Below are 23,223 nucleotides of genomic sequence, written 5' to 3'. Positions count from 1 at the left end.
ATGAACTGCCTAACAGTTCTTTTTTCCACCCCCCCATAAAGAACATATGACGCTTTTGTATTTCAGACTGATTTCTGTTAAAGGGACCTGGGGTGGGTGAGACTCTGCCTTTGAGAATCTAGACTAAGTCCCCAAATATCAGAGTGGAGGTCCTACAACTGATTATAACCCATAATGGTTCTCTTTTATACAGAACCATGTTTGGTCCGCTAAGCCAACACTGGTTCCTGTCTGATATTCACAGACATTGGTTCCTGTTTTAGAAGCAGTGGCGGACTTAGCAATTTGGGGGCTCAAGGCGAATTTAGCTAGGGGGCCCATCAACATTAATATGCGAGAAATAAGTTAGCTAGTCAGGGGGGCCCTACAGTGGGCTGCAGTGGGAGGGGCCCAAGGCAATTGCCTAGGAACGCCTCTATGCAAAGACCGCCTCTGTTTAGAAGACATTGCCATGGCAAATGGATTATGTTTGTATGATTTGAAAATATATCTAATATTAATCTATTGTAAGAAATGTGAATAAAATATCTAACAATGACATGGGTGACTGTTGTGTATGTTATCTCAGATATTTGGCCATCTGTTTCATTATTTATGAATGCTTGCCAAATATGCTTGCAAAGGTCTATGAGTCGAGAACTATTCAAGGACACTAAAAACTCCTCTTTATTGTTTTTGGTTGTCCATCTGTTTCCAGTTTTGTTTGCTAGCCCACACCAAATTTTAGGAGGTTTCTGAATCTGAACAGAAGCCTTGGATGTGTGCACTGTTGTCCAGTAGTAATTTTTAAGTAAAAAAACGTTCATGACCTATTTAACAATCAAAAATCCATAAAATAATCTTCATTGGGCAAATATGGCTTTTTTTTTTTTACAATTTCTATTACAGCATGTAAAAAAGGAACAAATCGCAGGAACATTAATACATAATACTTTTCACTGTAAAAAAAGGTGCCAACTTGCAATCTGAAACGGTGACCTTATGTAAATGGTTGAACAGATGAGCTATAGAAGAACCGCCCAGGTTGACAAAGCCACGGTGTCGGATCACGGAGGACCACGTGTCTGCAGCAGTCAAACATTTGGCACTGGTAAAGTGAAACTGGTACCAACAGTCACGGTTCTTTAAAAAGACAGTAACAGTAAAATTGCACAACTAGTGTTAGGAAGTACTGTAAAAGCCAAAAAAATGTACATTCATCCAAAAGTAAAGGTGAAAAAACAAGTTGAGAGAATAGCATGTTTTGATGACCTGAAAGCTCCTTGCATAGACCCACATGAACGTTTAAAAAGACATTAAGAAATCTTTGGCCGGCATAATTAACAACAAAAGAGAATAAATAGACACTTTCGTGAAGCAAGATGGAAATATGCTAATATATACAAAACATTCTGTCAAATTCTGAGCACTCAAACAGTGTAGGATCTGTGGCACCACTGCAGAAAAGCCAAGGTGTGTTAAATACACTTCTCCCTGCAATTGCCACGCTTAACCATTTCATCTGCCATTTAAATGCGTCACTCAACATAGAAGGTGTGGCAAATTAATTTTTTTACATTTCCTTTCATTTGTTCCTTTGGATATTTACAATCGGAATGGATCAGTGTCTTAGTGAAGGTGTCTTTGGGTTTGGTTTGAAGCAAGGTAAAAAGCCATGTTAGCGGGTGACGGAAGGCTATGAGTAGCTCTCGTCCCAGGAAGTCATCCACTGTTTCTTCTCCAGTGAGCCGGACCGCGCCGGTCCAGGTGGGTGTTCACGTTTTATCCGCACGGCGTTATAACTCGGCACGGTCTCCTCATACTTGGAGCGCTTGAAAAATCCACACTGGGGACAGTAATAACAGGGATTAGCGTTAGCGCCAGGTAATATGTACTTACGTCGTGGCCATCGGCGCAGATGGAAATTCTGAAGTGAGGGGGACCAAGCTGTACAATATATACATTTATGATTGTAGATGCTAGATTTCGGATGGGGTCAATATAAATCTGGAAGGGACATGTCCCCCCCGTCCCCAGTGCCATCTGCGCCCCTGGTCGTGGCCAATATAATCTGAAGACATGGGGGTTCTGTTGTGTAGCATGCTTGGCAAGACAGAAGTTTTGAGCAGCACTTTGTCCAAGGAAGGCAAAAGGAACCTGGCTCCAGACAAAAAAGGGAAATGCAACATGCGCAGAAAGCAAGAACCCTTCCAAGTCCAAGCAAGCCACGCGAATCTGCAGTTTCCCAATCAAGCACTTTTAGTTGTGATTCATAATCACGTAAAGTATGCACGCGTAGGCCTTGATGGAGTATATATTCACAAGTATGTCAACCTTTAACCCGCTGCAGCGACACCATGAATAATAAAAGTTCTGCATGTCTTAGCTGGCTGCGTTGTAAAACAGCGCGGCGCATATCGAAGCCACCGTTTCCCCGCATCCAGGCGATGCCAGGCGGCGTGCCATCCCAAGCTAGAGGGACGCGCCATGCCAGCTCTGAGCATGAGTGGATCTCTTAAAGATCGGTTACCCGGAGAGAGCTGCTCTCGCTTTCTGTACCACTCACTCTCTCGCTACGCGTCTGTCGTCAGTCTCTCTTTGTCCGGCGAGTTTTGAGGGTGTTTGTCGTTTTTGCCGAAGAAACCGCACTAAAAGAAGTACAGTTGTTTGGTTTCATTTCAACAGGTCATCGTACAACCATGTTTACAACGGTCGTCTCTCAGCGTTTTACACTGGTGGGGGTTTTGTTGTTTGTTTGTTTGTTTGTTTGTTTGTTTTTTAATAAAGGCATGGGCTGTTTAAGCCAGTCATGACGGATGAGTGACAGCTGAGAGACGACTGAACCTCTGCTGGGTTGTGTGCCGTCTGCTTCCTTTTACCTTCCAGAGCAGGAATATGAGTAATCCCAGTAGAAGAAGCCCCAGTAATATGGCAACCAGTATGATCCACCAGGGTAAGCCTCCGTACTGCGCCTCCTTACGACCCGGGAACACCGTGACTCGTACCTAATGCACACAAATACAAGAAATGGAAATATGATAAATACATATATGATATATTTATTAAAACAAATACAATAAAAACACTAGGCTACTTAAAAAACAGTTATCGGAGAATGATCTGGGCGTGGTCCTAATATTCTAATGAACATGCATGATTGACAGTCTGATGCCTCAAACTCACAGCCTGCTGGACCTCAAGAGCAGGGCTGAATGTAACAGCATATGGAAGGTGAATCGTGGCCGTAAACTGTTCTCATACAGGCCTGTTCTTCAGGTACCAAAATACACTTCATTAACTGATGCTGACATGATAGAAACCTACTATATTTTCTACCAGGATAAACTATAGGCTTACACAGTGGAAAAAGTGCACAGCATTGAATGCAAATTAGCTGTCAGTATAATTGTTTTTTCATTGGAAGAATCATTGGGGAAATGACTTATAGTTTCTTTAATGTTAATGTCATCTGTTTTTATAGAATCAATGTGTAATTCAAAAAGATGCTAACTTCAGAATGGCAAACAGAAAACCTTTCGCTCCCATCATCGGGAGATTGCGCGGTCGATCACTAATGATGCCATTGGCCACCAATTGCTAGATACTCAAGAGAGCAACACTGACTGTGCTCCAGGAAGACCAAACTCCCTCTTTCCCCGTCAATCACAGGGACGCTAATTGAATGGGGCGTGTGCGAGCTCGTGTGTAATAGAGCGGGCGGACAGAGCGAACAGAGAGAGTTTTACTGGATTTACTGGACTTGGAAGCAATACTCATAAGACACACTTGTATATTATATAAACAGAAAAGTAAGATTACCCTAATTACTGAGACGACAAATGTAAATGTCTTAAACTGGCCACCATAGTCCCAGCTCACCTGTGTCTCTTCATTTTTCAGCACTACATTTTTTGCGGCAGTGCCCAGACTGAGCGATGCTTTCACAAGGATGTTAACATAATTCAGCTCGGAGAAGTCCTGTGTGGAAGACAAGCAATGCTTTCTATGGAAAATACCATTTATTACCTGTTATGCTTAACATAGCTTATGTGTTCGTGATCATGCACAAAATATCTCAGAAAACTAAAAAGGAACACCAAGATCACAGCAAAGGAAAGCAAAGTATCACTTGCATTTACCTTTGTCCTCAAACTTTGAAAAATAAGTATCACAAATGGACAAAATTACCTCCAGGAAGGTGCTGTTCCAAAGGCGGGACCTCAATGTAATGACAGCATTACTGTCCAATCCCTGAAGGGGACACTTAAAATCCACACATTCTGCTCCAGAGCCACATGACTGCAACAGGTATGACAGGCGAAAGTTTAGAAAATACAGAAGCTAGAATAAGTAACTAAAAAAATATCTGAATGATGATGAGTCTGAGAACTCTAGAGAGGAGTTACCAAGACGCTGAATTTCCTTTTGTCAGTTAAAAGGGAGAATTTGCCTTCATCTGAGTCTGCCACCTCACGCTTACGTCTCTTCAGTGAGGACTCCTGAAGTGAGGAAGATCAGATGTCACCAGCTCTGTCTTATCTGTAACCTAAAGCACTGTCTGTCTCTCTGTCTGTCTGTCTGTCTGTCTACGTTCAGGCAGATTGAACATCATAAATCAAGAGTATAGTATTTGAAAGGATTCTACAAGGAACTACAATGCTTAACTGTAGTTAAGAGACGGTTTGAACATGAGGGTGTGCGGGGTTTCCTGACGGGAAGACTGGGCGGGGCTAACCTCCTGGAGTTTGAGCTGGTTGACCTCGTTGGCGTTGCTGCAGCCCTGCATCTCCACGCCAGTGCTGGTGACCTTCATCAGGTACAGGAGCCACTTCCCCGTGCTTGTGTTCTTGGGCCAGCGGATGTTCAGGAAGGCCGTGCCGAAGGTCGTGCCCGACTTCAGGGGTTTACCCAGGTTAATGATCTGCAGGGGTTCACAAGAGCCAACGTTAGCCTAACGTTAGCTTAACGTTAGTGCTACCAACCAGGGGGAAGGGATCGTCGTTTGTAAGATCGGGTAATACATTTTATACATGCTATTATATGACGATTTGTTGGTATTTATACATCAGGTTTAGTGCCACATGCCGTAAAGTCCTCATACACTATAATGGATATAATTATGATATAATAAAAATGTATTTGTGTGTGTTTGTGCATAATAAGATATTGTAATTACTCGGAATTCATAGTCAATCTGGCTGCCGATTTCAGAGTAGGCTTTCACTGCACTCTCTCCTTTGATTTTCCCAGTGAACTCAACCTGTGATGGCCTAGCCACCCTGAGAAGAACAGAAGAACATGTCAACCTATGATTTATCACCAACATTTATCATTAACATTCATCAACACTCATTGTTAACATTCATCATTAGCAGTCATAATTAACACTCATCATTAACATTCCTCATTAACACTCAATAACATCCATCATTAACACTCATCATTAACATTCCTCATTAACACTCGTCATTAACGTGCACCATTGACATGCATCATTAACACTCATTAACATTCATCATTAACATTCATTATGCAGGCTCTAAGGCCATGTGAGGGATGTGAGTCACTCTACCCAGAGAGAGTCAACAGCAGCTCGATCACAACATAAGCCCTCTTCGTCATTATGATGGGCGTCTGATTACTCGTCCTGCAGGAAGCATGTACACACACACACACACACACATGCACATTGGCCAACATTGTTATCTTAAACATAGGAGTGGTACATATCTCCAAGTCAAGGCAAGCCAAAGGTCTTCATGGAGGACAGACGTCAGACACCAACACTTACGTTTTGAGCTGAAGTGTAACTTCGACTTCTGTCGTGTCCAGTGATATTCCACTGGTTCCCAAAATAATGTAGAATGATACCTATGGGACACGTGATGCATTAGGACAGACCGTCAGACTGAGTCAAAGCAAAGATGTCACTTCTGTTTCTCCTCTCCTCACTTACCTCAGAGTCTCTTTTGAAAGGGTTTCCCAACTCACAATCAGCTTGGGACCCATTCTGATTGGCTACACAGATAACCTGTTTGCCCTGTACAGAAACATGTTCGGCCAATCACAGACGTGTCCAGAACAAAACAGAGCATGCTCCTAATTAGAAATGACTTGAGCAAGGCTGACTCACACTGTTCTTGGGGCGGAAGGCGGAGTATGAGAGGGAGTCAGGGAAATTTGCAATAAGAACCGCCTCATATGCATCATCTCCATTCTGATTGGTCACTGTGACCTCCAGGGCAACTTCCTTCTGGTCACCAAGTGAAATGACCGGAACTCCATCTTGCCTGATAAAACAGAGACATTATATTCAGGAAGTCCATAAGCCAGTTTTTCAAATACTGATTAAATCTAGTCCTGGGCCTAAAAAATGTATGACCCTACAATACTACTCTAAAAACACCGCCTGAAATTTCCTCTTAATCGGAAAATGGATCCACTGTGTTTAGTTTCTGCTGTCCTCTTTCTGACTGAAACATGAACTATGTTCAATGTTCTCAAATCAGGGTCTAACTTCCTTGGGTTACAATCCTTTCCATTAAGGTACAAATGGTTTGCTAGTTATTAATTATTAATTAAGGGTTACAAGTTAAACGTTACGTTAAAGTAAAAAAGTTTAAAAGGTGTTGCTGTGTACAAATATAAATACCAAACCTATCATAATGGGATACTGCTCATAATTTACGAACACTTTAATCCTAATGGGCATTAAAAAGTAAAATACTTTTTTAGTAATTACAGATGTGCTGTGTTACGTAAGAGTCTCTGGGTGGGGGTGCTGGCATAGAGTGGGCTGTCATAGTGATGTAAGGTGAGTTGGAGCAGGTGTGGGTGGGGCCCCATGGAACAGCACACTCACATTGGCAGAGGGTGGAAAACGTTTTTATTGTTCTCGCTGGAGTAGAACGTGTACTGCAGTTTCATATTACTCTGGCATATGTGGTCCGCGCCACAGCCCTCCTTCAGAAAGTTCACCTGGGGATAAACGCGAAACTCATCGACTGCCCTGACTGAACGGAAGCATACGGAATGTTCGGAATAGGAGGAGGAGCCTCTGGTTACCTCAGAAAGCGCTGGTTGGCTGGAGGCAAGTATGGGGAGGAGGTCGCGGAGGGAGCTTTGTCTCTTGCTGCGTCCCGATTGGTTCAGGATCTCCGCAGACACCTCTATGGGGATGCCTCTTAACTTATCTTTTATGTTATCCTTCATAAGGCAAATTGAAAAAATGATGTTTATAAACTATTTAATAAGATTTGCATAATTAATATTTATTATAAATGTGTTTTCAATGGAATGTGGTCTTTTACTATGCACATCTTTATAGTCCTCATGGAATTTTATTTGAATTCTTTTTTATGTGAAATGGGATGAAAAACACAAAATGTCCCCCCAGGTGGCAGCACAGAGCGCATCGCTGATGTAAAAATTCCTGATGCGCTACACAGATCCTGGTAAATAGTTGCATGTTGCATTTCTGATTGATTGAATGTGAATATAGAGTAACCGTAGGTGTAGTCGACGAGCTGTATGTGGTGTGGTAGAGGGGTAGAACAGTAAACACCGTTCTGCTGGGGGCTCCTACCTGTAGTCTGAGGTCCTTGGTGATGCAGCTCTGCTCATTCTGTTTCTTCAGGTCCAGGACTCCCGTGCTCTCGTAGTCCGAGTCACCGGAGGAGCACGGGCTGAAGCACAGCCGGGACGGAAGACCCTGCGCCCGCCGCTTCGACTCCACCTGGATGGAGTATGACATCCCTGAAGGAGAGAAGGGTGGGGGTGAGAGAAAGAACGACCCATACAATCAAAAAGAGCAAAAGCGTATAAATAGAATGAACAAATAGAACAGAATGAACAAATAGAATAGAATTAACAAATAGACGTGCTTTTAGTTCTGTATTCAGCCAGTGTGGGTTTGACTGTACATTTCCATTTCCAAATGGCAGAGAAACGATAGGTGTGCTGATCTTTGTGGAGAGGTAGCCTGGCCAATCAGGTGACACTGTAGACTGGTTATGTGGACGTGTGTACTTACTAACGGAGGGGTTGTAGTTCTTGGCTGTGAATTTGAAACAGGCCTTGACCTGAAGGCTAGAAAAGACACATTGTCATGGTTTACACGACTGCAGTCAAACACGACAGAACGTCAGAAAACGGGTGATAAAGAGGCCACGCCCACCATATGTGGTCTCCGCAGTTCTTAGTGGTGAGGTCCAGCTCCTTCGGTGTGGTAGTGATGATCTTTTCTATGTTGATTACAGGCCTGGACCTGCAAAACAGGAAATGAAAAAGATGTAGGCCCAGCAGGTGGAGAACTTTGTGAAGTTGGCCAAAACTGTCCACTACCGCAAACCCCACCTGACACGGACCCTGAAACCACTCCTTTACTAAAGGAATTGAGTATGTTAAGTATTACAGACTAGCAATAAGTTGAGACTATAAGATGTACCACATTTCCAACAAACGCATATGTGCCCTAATCCTGAAGAGTGGACCTCCAAGATGGGCCAGCATCATCTCACCTGTACACAGCCACGGTGTCGGACAAAGATCCGATGGCCAGGTCTGGATACTGGTTGTTGTCTAAATCCATGTTGCCCGCTAAAGAGTAGCCAAACAGCTTAATGTTCTGATCTCTTCCTTTCAGCACCTGCCGTGGACAGAAAGAAAAACAAATGTGAGTATATAAAGATAGAAAGACGGAGACGGTCAGCACTCTCATTCTGCTGAGATGCTTATAAAGAATGAGATGCTTCATTGTCATTAATACTTTTTGCAATATGTTTTGGAGCATGTAAGTACTGTTCAAGCAAATCAAATTACAGATATGACATCATGTACTGCAGCAGGCCGACTTTTAGTTTTGAACGTAAATGGTAACAAGGTTAGCGCGGGGTTAACGAGGGGCAGCGGCAGAGACCTGGGCGGGGTCCTGTTTGAGGCCAGCGGCTGAGCCGTGGTAGATGTATACACATCCTGCTTGACCGTCGTCGTACGGAGCACCCACTGCCACGTCTGCAACAGAGCAGATACCATGTACTCGCAGACAAGTACCTCCCCTCGTCATTACTGTCACATTAGCGTCGTTAAACGTCAGTTTCACTATACAGACCACTGACGACTCAGTCATTTTCAACCGCATAACGGTAATGCTGTGATTAGTACAAAAAAACAAAAACAAACATTTATGACATTTATATTTTTTCATTTGTTTCATTTGTTCATATTTCATTTCCCACTGTGAATGATCGGATTGCGTACTACCACATCAGAACACTTTTTAGGGCACAGGGTAACCCTTGTCTTGTGTTTCTTGCTTGTATTTGAAACACCTTTTAAGTGTAAAGTTCAAAGTCAACAGCCATAAACAACTGGCTTTAGCCATTCTCCAGTTGTATTGGCTGGATATTCCAGGGTGAAAGAGTCCACGCTGGCATAAGGCAGGTGTGTAAAGGTGGAAGTTGCACATACAGTGTCGATAGGAACCCTCCTTGGCTAACCTTCTTGGATTCAAGACTAGGCTTACACTGCACCCAATGCCTCACTAACCCTCTCAGTGACAGTGAAATCCCAAAATTCCATACCATTAAATCCATCCAAGTTGATATCGCCAAGGTTTTCCACAGCCAGCCCAAACATGGAGTTCTTGGCGCCATCGATGCGAGTGCGCCTGGCTTTGTTCCAGTCTCCGTTTTCATTAATGTAGACGTAGACCGCCCCACCGATGTCGGAATCCTTCATGAAGAACTGTGGGGCTCCGACTACAAGATCCTGCCACCTGTGGAAGACGGACAGGAAGCAGGAATGAGAAGACAACAGGGAGAAGTTCCATCTTTGCATTGGGATTTACAAATCATTCATAATCAGATATATAGTCATAACACTTCATGAAGTTTTAGGGGCCCATAGGATCCGGTCATAAGTGGTTAAAACTGGTCTTACCCGTCTCCGCTTATATCGAGCACTGCAAGGTCGTAGCCAAAGGAGGAGGCCAGACCTTCGCCTTCCAGGATGAACTCAGTGACCAGTTGACCTGACGTTTCAGACTCTTTCTTGAGCAGAACCACTGATCCACTGTGATTGGCCCGAGGAGCTCCAGCGACCACTGTCAGTTGGCCCTTCTTAGTTAGAGATTTGCCAGAGTCCAGAGAGAACCCTGAGAAGAACCACGGTGGGTCAGACACTATGTGAGGTGTGTAAACAAAAATGCTAATGCTGAATGAGAGCCAACCAGATCAGTGAGAATTACCTAATTTCCAAAATCACTCAATTAGCTGATAGCTTGAATTCATGACTATTGATGTTAGCATTTACCCTCTAACTACTGCTCTGCTATGTATCATTCAGGATTAGCACATTTTCAGAGAAACATATTGAGGCATTCAAGCACATGCCTTTATTTTAAATGATTGACCAATGCATGTCTTTATCAACACATGCAAAAACCTTTTCTACAAACACACAAACACACACACACACACACACACACACACACACACACACACACACACAGACAAAGACGGGCAAGCATGAGTGAAATAAAAAGACCTGTTAGCAATACAGACAATGACTTGCAAAAACACATGAACATAGGAACTGTTGATAACACATCTACATAAAGTCTACATGCGTTTCTTATGGCAGTGTGGGATGTGGCTGGAATGAATGGTGTAATCATCCAGAATGTCCCACAAACCTAAGTAGCTATTGGCTGCCACGTCATTCTCCGTGGCAACGTCAACCTGAGTAGGATACGACTTATATAGCAACTGATCGGGGTTGCTGCTTGACACACTAGTCATGAACAGAACACCTAGAATCACACACATATACGTCCATGTAAACATTGATCAATAGATGACTCAAAGAGGAGAGAGTGGTTATCAGCAGACAGAGTTGGTCCAAGCCTTCTCATGCTAAACCCATAGCTTATTTCATGCTAAATCACACAGAGAACATATTCCACAAAGACCTTCAGGTGATTCTAGGCTGTGTTTTTGTTTATTTGTTTGTTTTCGGTGGGCAAGATCAGGAATTGGTGAGTATGGATGTAATGTTGTGATGTGTTGTGATGTGATGTGATGTGATGTGATGACCACGAGCCGCACCTAAATAGCTGTTGGCTGGGACGGTCACATCATCCAGTCCTTCTGCAGTTTTGTACTTGACCTCATACGGTCCATCGTCATAGAAACCCAGCTCCAACAGAGTGTTGTTTTTTTGCTCCAGTCGCACTACACCTGAAGCATGGTTCCACCGCAAAGGATCATGGGAGTCAGCAGATGAGATGGATGGATGGATGTTCAGGCAAGGAAATGACAAAATAATAAAATATAGAAAAAAAAAATTATGTCCTGCCTTGACTGGCATATCCTGAATTTTCATCAACATTTTCATAACCTGAAATTCCATGACATTTTTTAAATACATTCACCATTATTCACTGACTACTAACTATTCAACCGAAACATCACACAGAGTAACAGTTCAGCCTCTTTCCCGTACCAGCCTCTCCTCCCCTCCCCTCTCCATTCTCCACTTCTCTCCTCCCCTCTTTCACTCCTCTCCCACTCTACCTTTCCAGTTGAAGGCCCCGGGGGCCCCAAACACTAGGTAGTGGTAGTCCTTGGTGAAGGTGACAGACAGGCCCTGCTGGCAGGAGCCGAATCGTTCGTGACCCCTGGGCCGACCTTCGCAGAACTTCCAGTCGCCCCCCTCATCGCCCGTGCTCTCATCGATGCTCAGGTCCTGGCTCAGCACGTAACAGCGGCCCGTGATGTCTCGCGACTCCTGAGGAGACTTGACAAACAGTCGCCTCTGGTATCGGTGGGCGCACGTCTGCAAGACACACGGGCCAGCAGAGGCTCATTCGTCAGCATGAAAGAATGAGGCAGGCACACTCACACTCACACACACACACACACACACACACACACTCATACATACTCTCTAGCACATACTCATACACTCACACTCTCACACACACTCATGTTCACACACACTCACGGTCACACACACTCACACACACTCTCTCACTCTACACTGACCACTATTTTGCCACCAGGCCCCTGGCTCTGCACTGTGACTCCCATCCACTGGTTACTCTTGCTCTCAGAGTTCACGTTCTCTGCACAGCAGAACACACACAACAAAAAAGGTCAAATGCAGCCAATCACAAGGGCCGTATGTCGTGCATGCATGAGAGTGTGCATAGGCATTCACTGCACTCTTACCGTCGTTATCAAAGTTGACTCTCTGGCAGGAGGAGCTGGGGGAGGTGATGTCGCAGCTGTATAGGCCGCCCGTGATCTGAGACTGCTGCTTGGACAACTTCTTAGCCTGGGGAGCCCCAACCAGCAACCTAAGTTCAACAGAAGGTCGAGATCCAGTTAATGCACTCCATCCAAATGATCACACGTCTATTAACGACCACTACACAACAAAGAACACTTATTCAGACCGCCGGGTCACACTAGGACGTTATCTTATATCTCAGCCAAAGCCCGAAGAACATGATGGTCACACTGAATGACTGAGAGGGATGACGTCACAAAGTGCAGTTTACTGTCTTAGTGACAGGATTACTATCCATGTCGCCCTGTTCTTGTGGCTCTTCAAGACTTTTAAGACAAGCCTGTACAAGAACAACCGCGCAGCTCCAGCACTGAAGACGGCGGGAAGGAGACGCGTCACCGAGCGCGACGAGAACCGCAGGCGTTTGGTCACGCCAGCCAAAGACGTCCCTGCGTTCTCACAACGTGGCCGCCGCGCTGGGATTCTCCAGTCCGCCGCCCAGCGTTCAGCCCTGGGCCCACGCGGGTCTCAATGGCGGCACGACAGAGACGCATTTTTAGCTCGGAGGAGTTGAGTGGTGGGACACAGTATTGCCCGCGGACGCAGACTGGGCAAAGGGCATAGCTCTGGTTTCTGCCCGATTGTCTGACTGAAAGGCCCTTTTCTTCTTCTGGATTGGCTGCTATGGCAATAACGTTCATCCAAACACTTTAGAGTTAGCTACACAAGTCCCCTTTGTGGGCATAAACAAAAAGGGCTCTGACTGTGAATGATACTACATTACCCACAATGCAGTGGTTAATAGAGTTCAGGGCAGCATCAAAGGACTTCGCAAAAAAAAACATGACGGCTTGAGGACTAGTTTTAGAAGCTTCTCTGTACATGGGGAAAGTTGAAATTCACTAGCACAGTAATAGAGTGCAATCATAGTGAAACTGTTTTAAAGTAACTCAGAACTATCTTAAATGAATTGCAAATCCAAAAAAAATCCAGATTTGGACACATTTGGGAGAGCTCATTACAGAACACACAATTACAAACCAGGTTCAGTAAGCCTAGTGCAAATGTTGAAATATTCTGAGAATCCTGTCAGAAATCAAACACTTCAAGGAAGTACTCTCACAGCACTCTCACACTTTATGAATGAAATCAATTACACATCTACCTAAGTTGAGTATCATGTCGGCACGTCAACTAATTGGTGAAGCTTTAACAATTAAGAATACGGACAATCAACATGAGAAAACACGAACACGAATCTCTAATGAAACTGCATGCGCTCTTTTACACAGAAGGAGGTCAAGCCAATGTGATGATGTGGGTTTTGCGGTAATGAGGCACGTGTTCATATCGTTGTGGTCTAGATGTGAGACTTCTAGCTCAGAGCGCTTATGTGCATTGGGTTTATATGGACACCGCTGCTTCTACATCCCAGTTTACATACTGTGCAGATACAATATGGGTTATAGTTTATAGTTGAAGCAAACAGACTGTTTGTTTCAAGCCCCAGTCTCTTCACATCTCTTCACCAGAACCTATTGTGTTGCAACAGGTCAAAGGTCATCAGCCCTGGATATTTGGCTAATAAACGTAGCTGTAGGTCATGTCTTATCAGTGGCAGGAGCAGAGGTGCTCACGCTGAAACAGCTGCATTGAAGCCAGGTCAGCTCTTTCCATGTCAGCCTAAGCTCTTATCCGTGCAAAACGCCCTTATTTGTGCCGTATCACTTCCCCCGCAGAACACGCGCCTCTCCCTTCAGCTGGGAATGAAGACACAAAAAATTGGGAGTCATATTTTCCAAAATACACAGTGAAGAAAGGCTGATGTGTGTGCCAGGGAGCCAGACAAGCATCTCTTTGTATCGGGAGAAACATACTTGGCACTTGCTTCTGTTCAGTTTGCATTATCAGGGCTACCAGTGATGCATTCTTTCTGAACTTACAGTATCACCTGACTTCAAAGGTTTTAGGCCATTTCAAATAAGAAATAAGAAAGAATGATTAGTGGATCCAGGGATCTCAGTTTAGTGATCAGTGAGTCGCTGTTTACATCATCATATTGGGTGTCTCAGAAGCATTCAAAAAGAGGCTTAGGGGTTGTCAACCGTTTGCCCTGCTACATGTGGTGTATGCAAGAACTTCCTCTTTGATCAATACTGAAAAATTTCCTCTACCCTTTTCTACGCTGTTATCTCCTGACTTGCTGAGCTTTGCTGATCTGAGGTTACCTTTGATTCTTCAAATTCTCATCTTCCTCTCTGCACGAACCAAGTTAAAACTGATATCTGATCAACAGCTTAAAGCTTAATCTCTTTCACATCTCGCTCTCCCAGAGGGCTTTGCGGTAAGCCTGCTAATGAATTCTGTGTAAAGGTTTATGCATATCCATTACTTACTCCACTTCAGGACATGAAGAACTAAAAATTCACTGGAATTTGCAGCAACCAGAGGGTGTGGTCGGATCATTCAGAGAATCTGATTAAATCAATCATTACAAAAATTCATTTTTGGCTCCATCAGAACTCCCAAGCGGAATAATAAATATACCACCATGTGAGATACTAGTAGCCTTGTTGCACTGCTATAAGGCCAGAGATTTCAAACAGAATGAGAAGTTGTTGATTTGCCTTAGCAAGTTGCTCCACTGTTATGGCTGAGTGTGAGTGTCGTGGAGAGTTGCGAACAGTCAATAGTAACAGTCAGTGTCAGTGCCTGGACATTAAGTACTGAATCTCAGTACGCCTTTAGTTTCTTTTACAAAATAAGGAAGCCTGCCTCTGTGCATTCTTTAAACAAGATGACCTGCTTCATCATTACGTGTCAACACATAAATTTATTAATTTACTGAATTTCCTGTTGACAGAAGCGGCTTTAGGTAAAGACAAGTTCTCTACACGTGCTTATGCCATTTCAATAATCACTTAGAATACTTTAGAATAAGTAGTTCCAAGCAGAGGTGTATAATTCAGGTTCAGAGATTAAAAGTCCTCACCAGGATTTTGCTCAGGATTCCTGGATTGTGTTGATTCCACTCATTTTACCTGAATTGCACTAATTAGAAAATCTAGCAAGCTTGAGCAAAATCCTGGTGAGGACTTTTACTTTCTGAACCTGGATTATACACCTCTGGTTCCAAGCCAAATAAATTGATGCTACAATAAACAAAATGACTTGTAAGAGTAAGAAAGAAAGAAGGAAAGACAAGAAGTGAACAAGCATACTCTTTGTTGGAGGACTTAAGGCGGGCCTGCTTCCTGTCGCCAGAGGTCATTGGTGACAGCACCCATCAATCACCCATAACCCTGAAGACACATCGCAGAGATGTGAGCTGTGCAAGAGTCTTAACATGAGGAGTGTAACGGTAAAACTCAATCTGCACAGACTCACAGACTCAGCCTGACTCACAAAACTATGAAGGAACCATGCATGCAGTTTCAGAAAACAATGGTCCAAGTCGCTTACATTTTCTCCTAACATCTCTACACCTGCTTTTGTGCATTGATGTCCCTTTCTTTGCCATTTGCTAAAGAAACAGAGCTTTCCGGAAAAACAGTGTTTGAGATCATGTATCCGCAAATTCCCTGTGTCCAGGCAAATCAGTAGTTGTGTTTAGCGTGTTTAATACAGACTGCAGAATCACAAGATGCCTAATACATTAGACTGTGTGTGGTCAATGCAGATTATTAATTCAGGAATGAATGCTAAATAAATGCCACGTGGCATGTGTATATATGGAGGAGTGGAGGAAAACACTTCAGGGCATGGCCAGAAATTAAACAAGCAGGGGATCTGGGGTGTTTTTGTTGTTGTTGTTGTTGTTGTTTTCTGGATGGAGAGAAGGAAACGTCAGATGTTGGTACTGAGGAAGCCAGAGAAGAAGCCCTGAGTAGCCCTCAACCCAACATGGAAGGCAGAAGATAGAGAGTAATGTGATTGAGGACCTGGATGGCGACGCCTGGTTGTGCTCTTCTTCAATAACAGCTAAACAGTTCTGAGCTGGGACAGGCTAGAGTCTAAACAGGCTGAAACTGATGCAGCAAATAGCCAATGGTGCACACCTTGGCTGTTCACACAGTGAGCTGTGAGGACCAGTTTCCATAGTCCTCAACACACGAAAGCGCTCACTTTACCCAGAACACCCAGGGGCAAGATGAAGACAGAATCTACATAGCCTTTTTCACCTCCTCGCTTCAGATCTGTACAATGGATAAGATGTTCAGCCACCTTGCACCTGATGGCTGATTGGCTCACACAGGAAATGTTGGTACTTCACAAGTCGGGCCCTGTACCTGCCCTAAAGCCTCAAACTGGATTGTAATCATTAACACTCCAGCTGTGCTCTTAATCATCCAGCCATTACTAGTTCAGTTATCTTGTTAGCTTGGATTTGAAACATTTATGGCCCAGTAACTAAAATTGAAATTAAGAGTATTTGAATAGGTTGCACAGCATAAGGTTTGGTTAATAACACCTGACAATGAATTTATTGTAATATAAGGCAAAATTGGGCAACACTACCCAGAGAATGTCTAAATTGAAAGTTCACAGTTAGCTGAGGCAAGCCCAAAGCCTATAAGTCTTAAGCCTATAAACATTTTGAAATGTTTGAATTGAGTAATTCACATCTGCCAGCGAGCATGTTTCCCATTGCTCCACCACATAGAACCTGGCAGCAGAGGTGCAGTGCAGGCCAGGGCTACAGCAACCTCTACAGGGCTAGCATCTGAGGGCTAGCATCTGAGGGCTAGCATCTGAGGGCTAGCATCTGAGCAGCACTGGCTCTGCTGAGGGTGAGCGGTTGGTTCACATTACTGCCTGACTCCAGATGACTTATAGGTCCAGATGTGCTTCATTCCTTTCAAAAGCTTCAAGGCTTAGACAAGCAGAAAGATACACACACACACACTTGCAAACTTACACACACACACACACACACACACACACACACACACACACACACACATAGATAGCTGTTAGCATGCTAATATTACCTAACTGGAGGCCATTAACAAGGATGGACAATGGAAATACTATCTTACTGAGGATGACAGTGATGAATTCATAGGGCCGTGGGGAAACGGAATATCTGCTGACCTGTAGTCAACTGCCTGATACCCTTTGATACAATAATAACATCAAAGTATAAAAGGGCAAAACTGACCTCACTCTTCAAAGTTTCCTTCATTCTACTAGTGTGTCATCTTACAAGCTGCTGTTCTAGCCCTGTGAATTATGTCAATTAAATGAGAAGCCCCAGTCTGTTGGTCTTACTCCATCACATAGAAATACAGATTACAGTTGACATTCCAAGACAACACATGCAGCCACTGTAGCCTATTAACAGATGTGCAATTGTTGTATAGCTGTAGCGTCATTTAGATGCTAAATTTTGGCATTTCTCTTCCAAATTTGTCGAGATTTTGAAATAGAAAATGTCGATTGGGATTTACCAATACAATTACTAATCTTGAGCATTGAAAGGTGTCAGTGATAGAAGCAATATCAGTTGATAATAATGACCCTGCTTAAACTACTAAAAATCATTTACTAAAAATAATCACAAAAATGACACTTCCCCTATTACCAATGTGAAAGATGTCACTAATCTCAAACATGTAGTCATTTGATCAGACAATATTAATGTTAACATTAACATGAATCCCACAATTCCTTACATTGGGTGTGTATCCCATTTCCTGTTTGCCTCTACTGAAGAGATGGGAACGTTCTTCCCAATTCAGACTCATTCGGCATGACAACCCCTTCCATTCCACACATTCCAAAGCCAATATCTGAATGCTTGTGTTTTCTGGGGAGTGCTTATCTAGATATCTGCGTTAATAAAGAAGCAACTGTCCAGGGGATCTGCACATTATCTCCACAGCAATGGAGAAGCAAGAGAAGTAATAACTTGAAGATTCTCAATTAGTCAGTGATTCTCATATTGATACAGAGGCACCCATGAACAGGAAGTTAAGAGAATTAGAGGAAGGAAGGGATCCCATTTCCTCACTTACTGGCCCCTCTGCACCCTGTATATATATATATATATATATATATATATATATATATATATATATATATATATATATATATATATATATATATATATATAGAGAGAGAGAGAGAGAGAGAGAGAGAGAGAGTGATGTATATATATAGTCAGGATTATATTGTAATGCACTCACTGGCCCCTCTGCACCCTGTATATATATATATATATATATATATATATATATATATATATATATATATATATATATATATATATATATATATATATATATATATATATATATATATATATATATAGAGAGAGAGAGAGAGAGAGAGAGTGATGTATATATATAGTCAGGATTATATTGTAATGCACTCACTGGCCCCTCTGCACCCTGTATATATATATATATATATATATATATATATATATATAGAGAGAGAGAGAGAGAGAGAGAGAGAGAGTGATGTATATATATATATATATATATATATATATATAGAGAGAGAGAGAGAGAGAGAGAGAGATGTATATATATAGTCAGGATTATATTGTAATGCACTCACTGGCCCCTCTGCACCCTGTATATATATATATATATATATATATATATAGAGAGAGAGAGAGAGAGAGAGTGATGTATATATATAGTCAGGATTATATTGTAATGCATTGAGTTTCTGTGATCCAGTGCTAACACAGATTATGGTTATTGTTTATTATTATTTGTGCACGTGTGGAGGAAACACCACTGTGTATTCTATATATGTACACACACACACACACACACACACACAACACTCTGTAGTCACCAGATATGTACGTTCTTACTCAAGAACAAAACAAAGAAATATTGACAAAAAAATAGCCATTTTTACCTTTTGAATACAGACCATTTGTAATGGATTCCATATTTCTGCCTACCGTAGGTCAGCCAGAATGGGAGTGTACAACTATCTTCAACCTACACAAAACAACAAAAACTTGTCTAACAGAACCTTTTATGTGAAGGACTGGTGAAAATAGTGCTATGCTCAAAGCAAACCCATTAGCAACAAAAGCTACATTTCTTCTTGCTGTTGGTATATCTGGACCAACAGTGCAAAACATTCCTAACAGTTCCCATTATTCCAAGCACCTGGCCAAAGTAATCGACTTACAATCTCTGCCAACACTGGCCAGGGCACAGGCAAGTCAAAACCAATCAATTATGGATGCCAAAATCTGTTCTCAGCCAGGTTGTATGACTCTGCTGTCTGGAAAGCTCCAGGTTTTGATCCTGATTTATAGCCTCAGTGTTCTTCGCAGTCAACTTTTGCCTTGTCTTTTTTTCTAGCGCTGGCTTCTGTGCTGGGAATGCAGGTTACCACAGTTCACAGGGCAAACATTAAACAAAAGCTTGAGCCCATGAGTGAAAGACTTCAGGACTTGGCCAAACGTATGCTCACAAGGCTCAGGTTAAGCCGGACGAAGACAAAGATAAAAACACTTTGGGTGCATCAGTTTACACCACACACAGTGTGTAAGCAAAGGACAAGGGGACAGGGGTGCAATTACTTACTTTCTGAGGTGTATGCAAACATACTATCGGCGCCCCCCGAACGAAAGTTGTTGACGGGGGGGGGGGGGTTTGTGGCAAACGTAAGATGGACACAAATTAAGTATTATATCTCATCGATTTGGCGCCCCCTCTAGTGCAGCGCCCCTATGCGTCGCATACGCTGCATGCCCCCTTTTTGCGCCACTGCAAGGGGAAATAACTGAACCACAATGGCACATGTAATGAAGCAGTAATAACACTGCCTCATGATGCCATCTCATGCCCATTATTACTGAGCATCACCATGTGAGCATCTAGGAAAGAGGAGTGCTGAAATCAGTTACCTGGTTCATCCTGAATCCTTGTTAGTGTGTTTGTGTGTGCGTAGTTGTTGGGCTTTAATTCCGCATGACTTAAAATTTATTGGCTCAATGGACAAATACACACATATACAAACTGAATGTACACAGTTGTCATACTAACTCACAGTCTCCCAAATATGCTTACAATCAGACGCAGAATCTCATTTAAATTGACATTCAATCTGTTTCCCTTACTAGCTATGACAGGAAAGGAATGCAAGAGCAAATGCTAAATACCCCCACCACACACACACACACACACACACACACACACACACACACACACACCTCATACTGCCTTGCCTTGGCCTGCAGCAATATGAATCACACACACACACACACACACACTTGTAGATCCATATTTGTAAATGACAGACATTTAAAAAATCAGTCTTGCCCATGCACTGCACAAGCAAAGATATAGATAGTGATAAACTTACACTCGTGCACACACATGCACACCCACACACACACACGCACACACATGTACACATATCTGTCAACACAAGAAATATTCCAAACATAATGCTACAAGTTAATTAGCAAATCACATGGTCAATCACCCCATTACTCAACTTTATACCACGAATAAGATACAGTTTATGCTTTCTGTACATACAGACTTGGAACCATGTTCAGGAAGGAAACATCTCACGGTGGCCTTACAGCAAGCAGCAAAACTGCAACAATGACATGCGCATAACCAAAACAAACTGCTCTCAAAAAACAACAGTTCAGAACAGTTCAAAAAATACATCACAAGTCTCCTCTATTTGTGGAGGCATCCATCCCCCCCCCTCCTCCCCTATGCCTCCCTCTCTCTCTCTGTCGGAAAAACAGGAGGTCTGCCCTGGCACTCTCTCTATCCTGTTGCCCATCCGTCCAGAAACAGTGGCAGTTAAGTAGGCTTTGGGAATGAATCACTGCGTGTCTCACGCATTCCTTTCCCTGACCTCTGGTGCTAGTGCCTCAGACGGGCTCTTCAGGTTACCATAGTTTTGAGAGAAATAACAAAAAAACGGTCTACAGAGATATCTCTTCAGCAATAAAATAACATCATTATATGAAATACTTTAATGCGTTCTACAAGGTTGTTTGAAGACGCACGTGCATTTATCAGGGCGGGACCGGGTGTTCAGAATCATTTAATAGTGAACGGACGAGAGACCGAGCAAAAAATCTGCAGTATCAGTATTCGATGATAAAATGTAGTTAGTGCCATGTGTTTTGAAACCCAGGATATAACCGTGCATAAAAAGACAGTAATCTAACGGCTGGTTTTTTTTTCTTAGCCATTTTAAACGATGGCTAAAAGCAAGGTGTACGACTTGCATATTTAGTGTGAAGAAATTGTTTCTTCATGTAACAAATTCTTAATCTATAACAATAATCGCTGATTATTATTAGTAACAAAGGACGCCAATAATACAGAACCCGACTCAGTGAGAGATTATTTAGCCTAATCCCGATCTCTGGCGGATGTAAGGTGCAGTAATATCTACAACCTCCCCGTGGGCCATTCCAAAGGAGAATGAACCGAATGGCCCTTAAACAAAAGAAGCAATGTATAGGCTAAAGTAATTTAATATTCGAAAATTCGAATATTGGCAATTTAATTGGGCTTAACAGAAAAAGAAACTTTAACGGTTGTTTGAAAACTCTAAATGACTTCCAGCTGCTGTGCAGCCGTGGCGATGTTATGTGTATAGGGTCACTCAGGGAGAGCGAAAACTGAATAGAAACACTTGCTGCAAGACCATCAGGTTACCTGTGTCAACCCAAAAATATAAAACGCGCGCTTACATTCTTTTATCAGATGGGATTAGTTGTCGGTGCATGGCAAGCGAGAACCCGAACAAGCTTTTCTCCTCCCCGGTTTTCCTTATGACATTTTCCGTGTCCAGATTGAAAGCCGAAGTAATCGTGCATTCCACTAAACAGAAGATCGAGAAGGTAATAGTCCGATAAAATGCCATTGCAATGATGGGCTCCGTCTATGTTAGGTCCGCTTCTCTCTCTCTTCACCTTAAGTCTGTTATCGCTTGTTCGCAAAACCTGCGGCTTGAGATATGACTATCCCGGGGGCGTTTGGTTGCGCGAACGATCTATGACGAGGCTGCACGCCCCTCCTCTCGCGCCCTACACCCGCCCGCAACCTGTGAGCGAGCTTGCCAAGGGCGCGCCTTTACCTGTCGGAACTACAAGGTACACACGTTTGTGAGGCTCATCCCTTAGTTCTTCACAATATAAAAGTTTAACTCGTGATCGCAGGAAAAATAATTTAAAAATGCCTCAAATGGTTGTAACCAGAGTGGCTACAATTTACCGCGTGGGAATATCCTGAGTCAGCTGGTTTTTGCTGGACACTTTGCGGATCTAGAAATATATTTATGGGGTTGCGAGAGGGGGGCAGGAATTTTTGAGGGGTGGCAACATATGGCAGACGTATATATTCTGAATTTAATCACAGTTTGATGAGAAATAGTATGTACACACTACAAAAGGGCATGGGCTGCCATTTACAAACTAATACAGACAAACTTAATCTCATGCGAACAATGTCTTGCATTTGAGGTTTCATGTGAAACAGTTCATATTAGCAATAAATGACCATATAATGTAATAAACTTAAACTTAATATAGAAGTATGGGAACACTACATTAGGTGAGGATTATCAAAGGAAAGGCATTAAAGTGCGACACAGGTGATGAATGGCAGATGTTTGAGAGGGAAAGCAAACAGTTTTTGACTGTGTCAGAGTGGTTGCATTGCATGAAGCATTTGTACAAGGGCAAACTATTCCAAGAAAAATGTACCCATGAAAATCTATTTACTGAGCTGTCTAAGGTGAGTATAAACACAATGTGGTAATAAAAGGGACATGACACTCAAACAAGGTTCTGGACATTGTTTTTGTTTACTCAGAACACACATTCACCCCAATCAGACTTTGCTAACACACACTAACATTTTAGCCTGGGGGAGTATTTTTTTTATTTGAAAAAGTGAATTTGACTGTAATGTATATTATAAGGTTACAGGGTGGATGGTG

At 42.8% G+C, this 23,223-nt stretch overlaps 1 protein-coding gene across 3 annotated transcripts; it reads right to left on the bottom strand.

Annotated features, from left to right (window-relative positions):
* Positions 1–648: 648 nt before the first annotated feature.
* Positions 649–22,247, bottom strand: itga6b (integrin, alpha 6b). Of its 3 annotated transcripts, XM_076983176.1 has the most exons (26): positions 21,974–22,246; positions 12,210–12,337; positions 12,024–12,103; positions 11,553–11,814; positions 11,085–11,216; positions 9,919–10,132; positions 9,561–9,754; positions 8,897–8,991; positions 8,499–8,626; positions 8,156–8,245; positions 8,012–8,067; positions 7,565–7,734; positions 7,045–7,185; positions 6,842–6,957; positions 6,113–6,269; positions 5,936–6,019; positions 5,771–5,850; positions 5,552–5,626; positions 5,156–5,258; positions 4,715–4,900; positions 4,386–4,478; positions 4,168–4,278; positions 3,859–3,957; positions 2,859–2,984; positions 2,546–2,627; positions 1,686–1,825 (listed from the first exon to the last, which is right to left on the bottom strand). In XM_076983176.1, the coding sequence occupies exons 1-25, from the start codon at positions 22,144–22,146 to the stop codon at positions 2,553–2,555; spliced, it is 3,168 nt and encodes a 1,055-aa protein (XP_076839291.1). In that variant the 5' UTR covers positions 22,147–22,246; the 3' UTR covers positions 1,686–1,825; positions 2,546–2,552. The 3 variants fall into 3 exon arrangements, with proteins under 3 accessions (XP_076839288.1, XP_076839291.1, XP_076839289.1); XM_076983173.1 differs by lacking the exon at positions 2,546–2,627 and having other exon boundaries at positions 649–1,825; positions 21,974–22,247; XM_076983174.1 differs by lacking the exon at positions 1,686–1,825 and having other exon boundaries at positions 2,521–2,627.
* Between the last annotated feature and the right edge of the window lie 976 nt (positions 22,248–23,223).

The sequence above is a fragment of the Brachyhypopomus gauderio genome, chromosome 20 (genome assembly GCF_052324685.1).
Source record: "Brachyhypopomus gauderio isolate BG-103 chromosome 20, BGAUD_0.2, whole genome shotgun sequence".
NCBI classification, from domain to species: domain Eukaryota; kingdom Metazoa; phylum Chordata; class Actinopteri; order Gymnotiformes; family Hypopomidae; genus Brachyhypopomus; species Brachyhypopomus gauderio.
The sequence above is the reverse complement of the archived record's forward strand: the minus strand, read 5'-3'. Positions and strand labels throughout refer to the sequence as shown.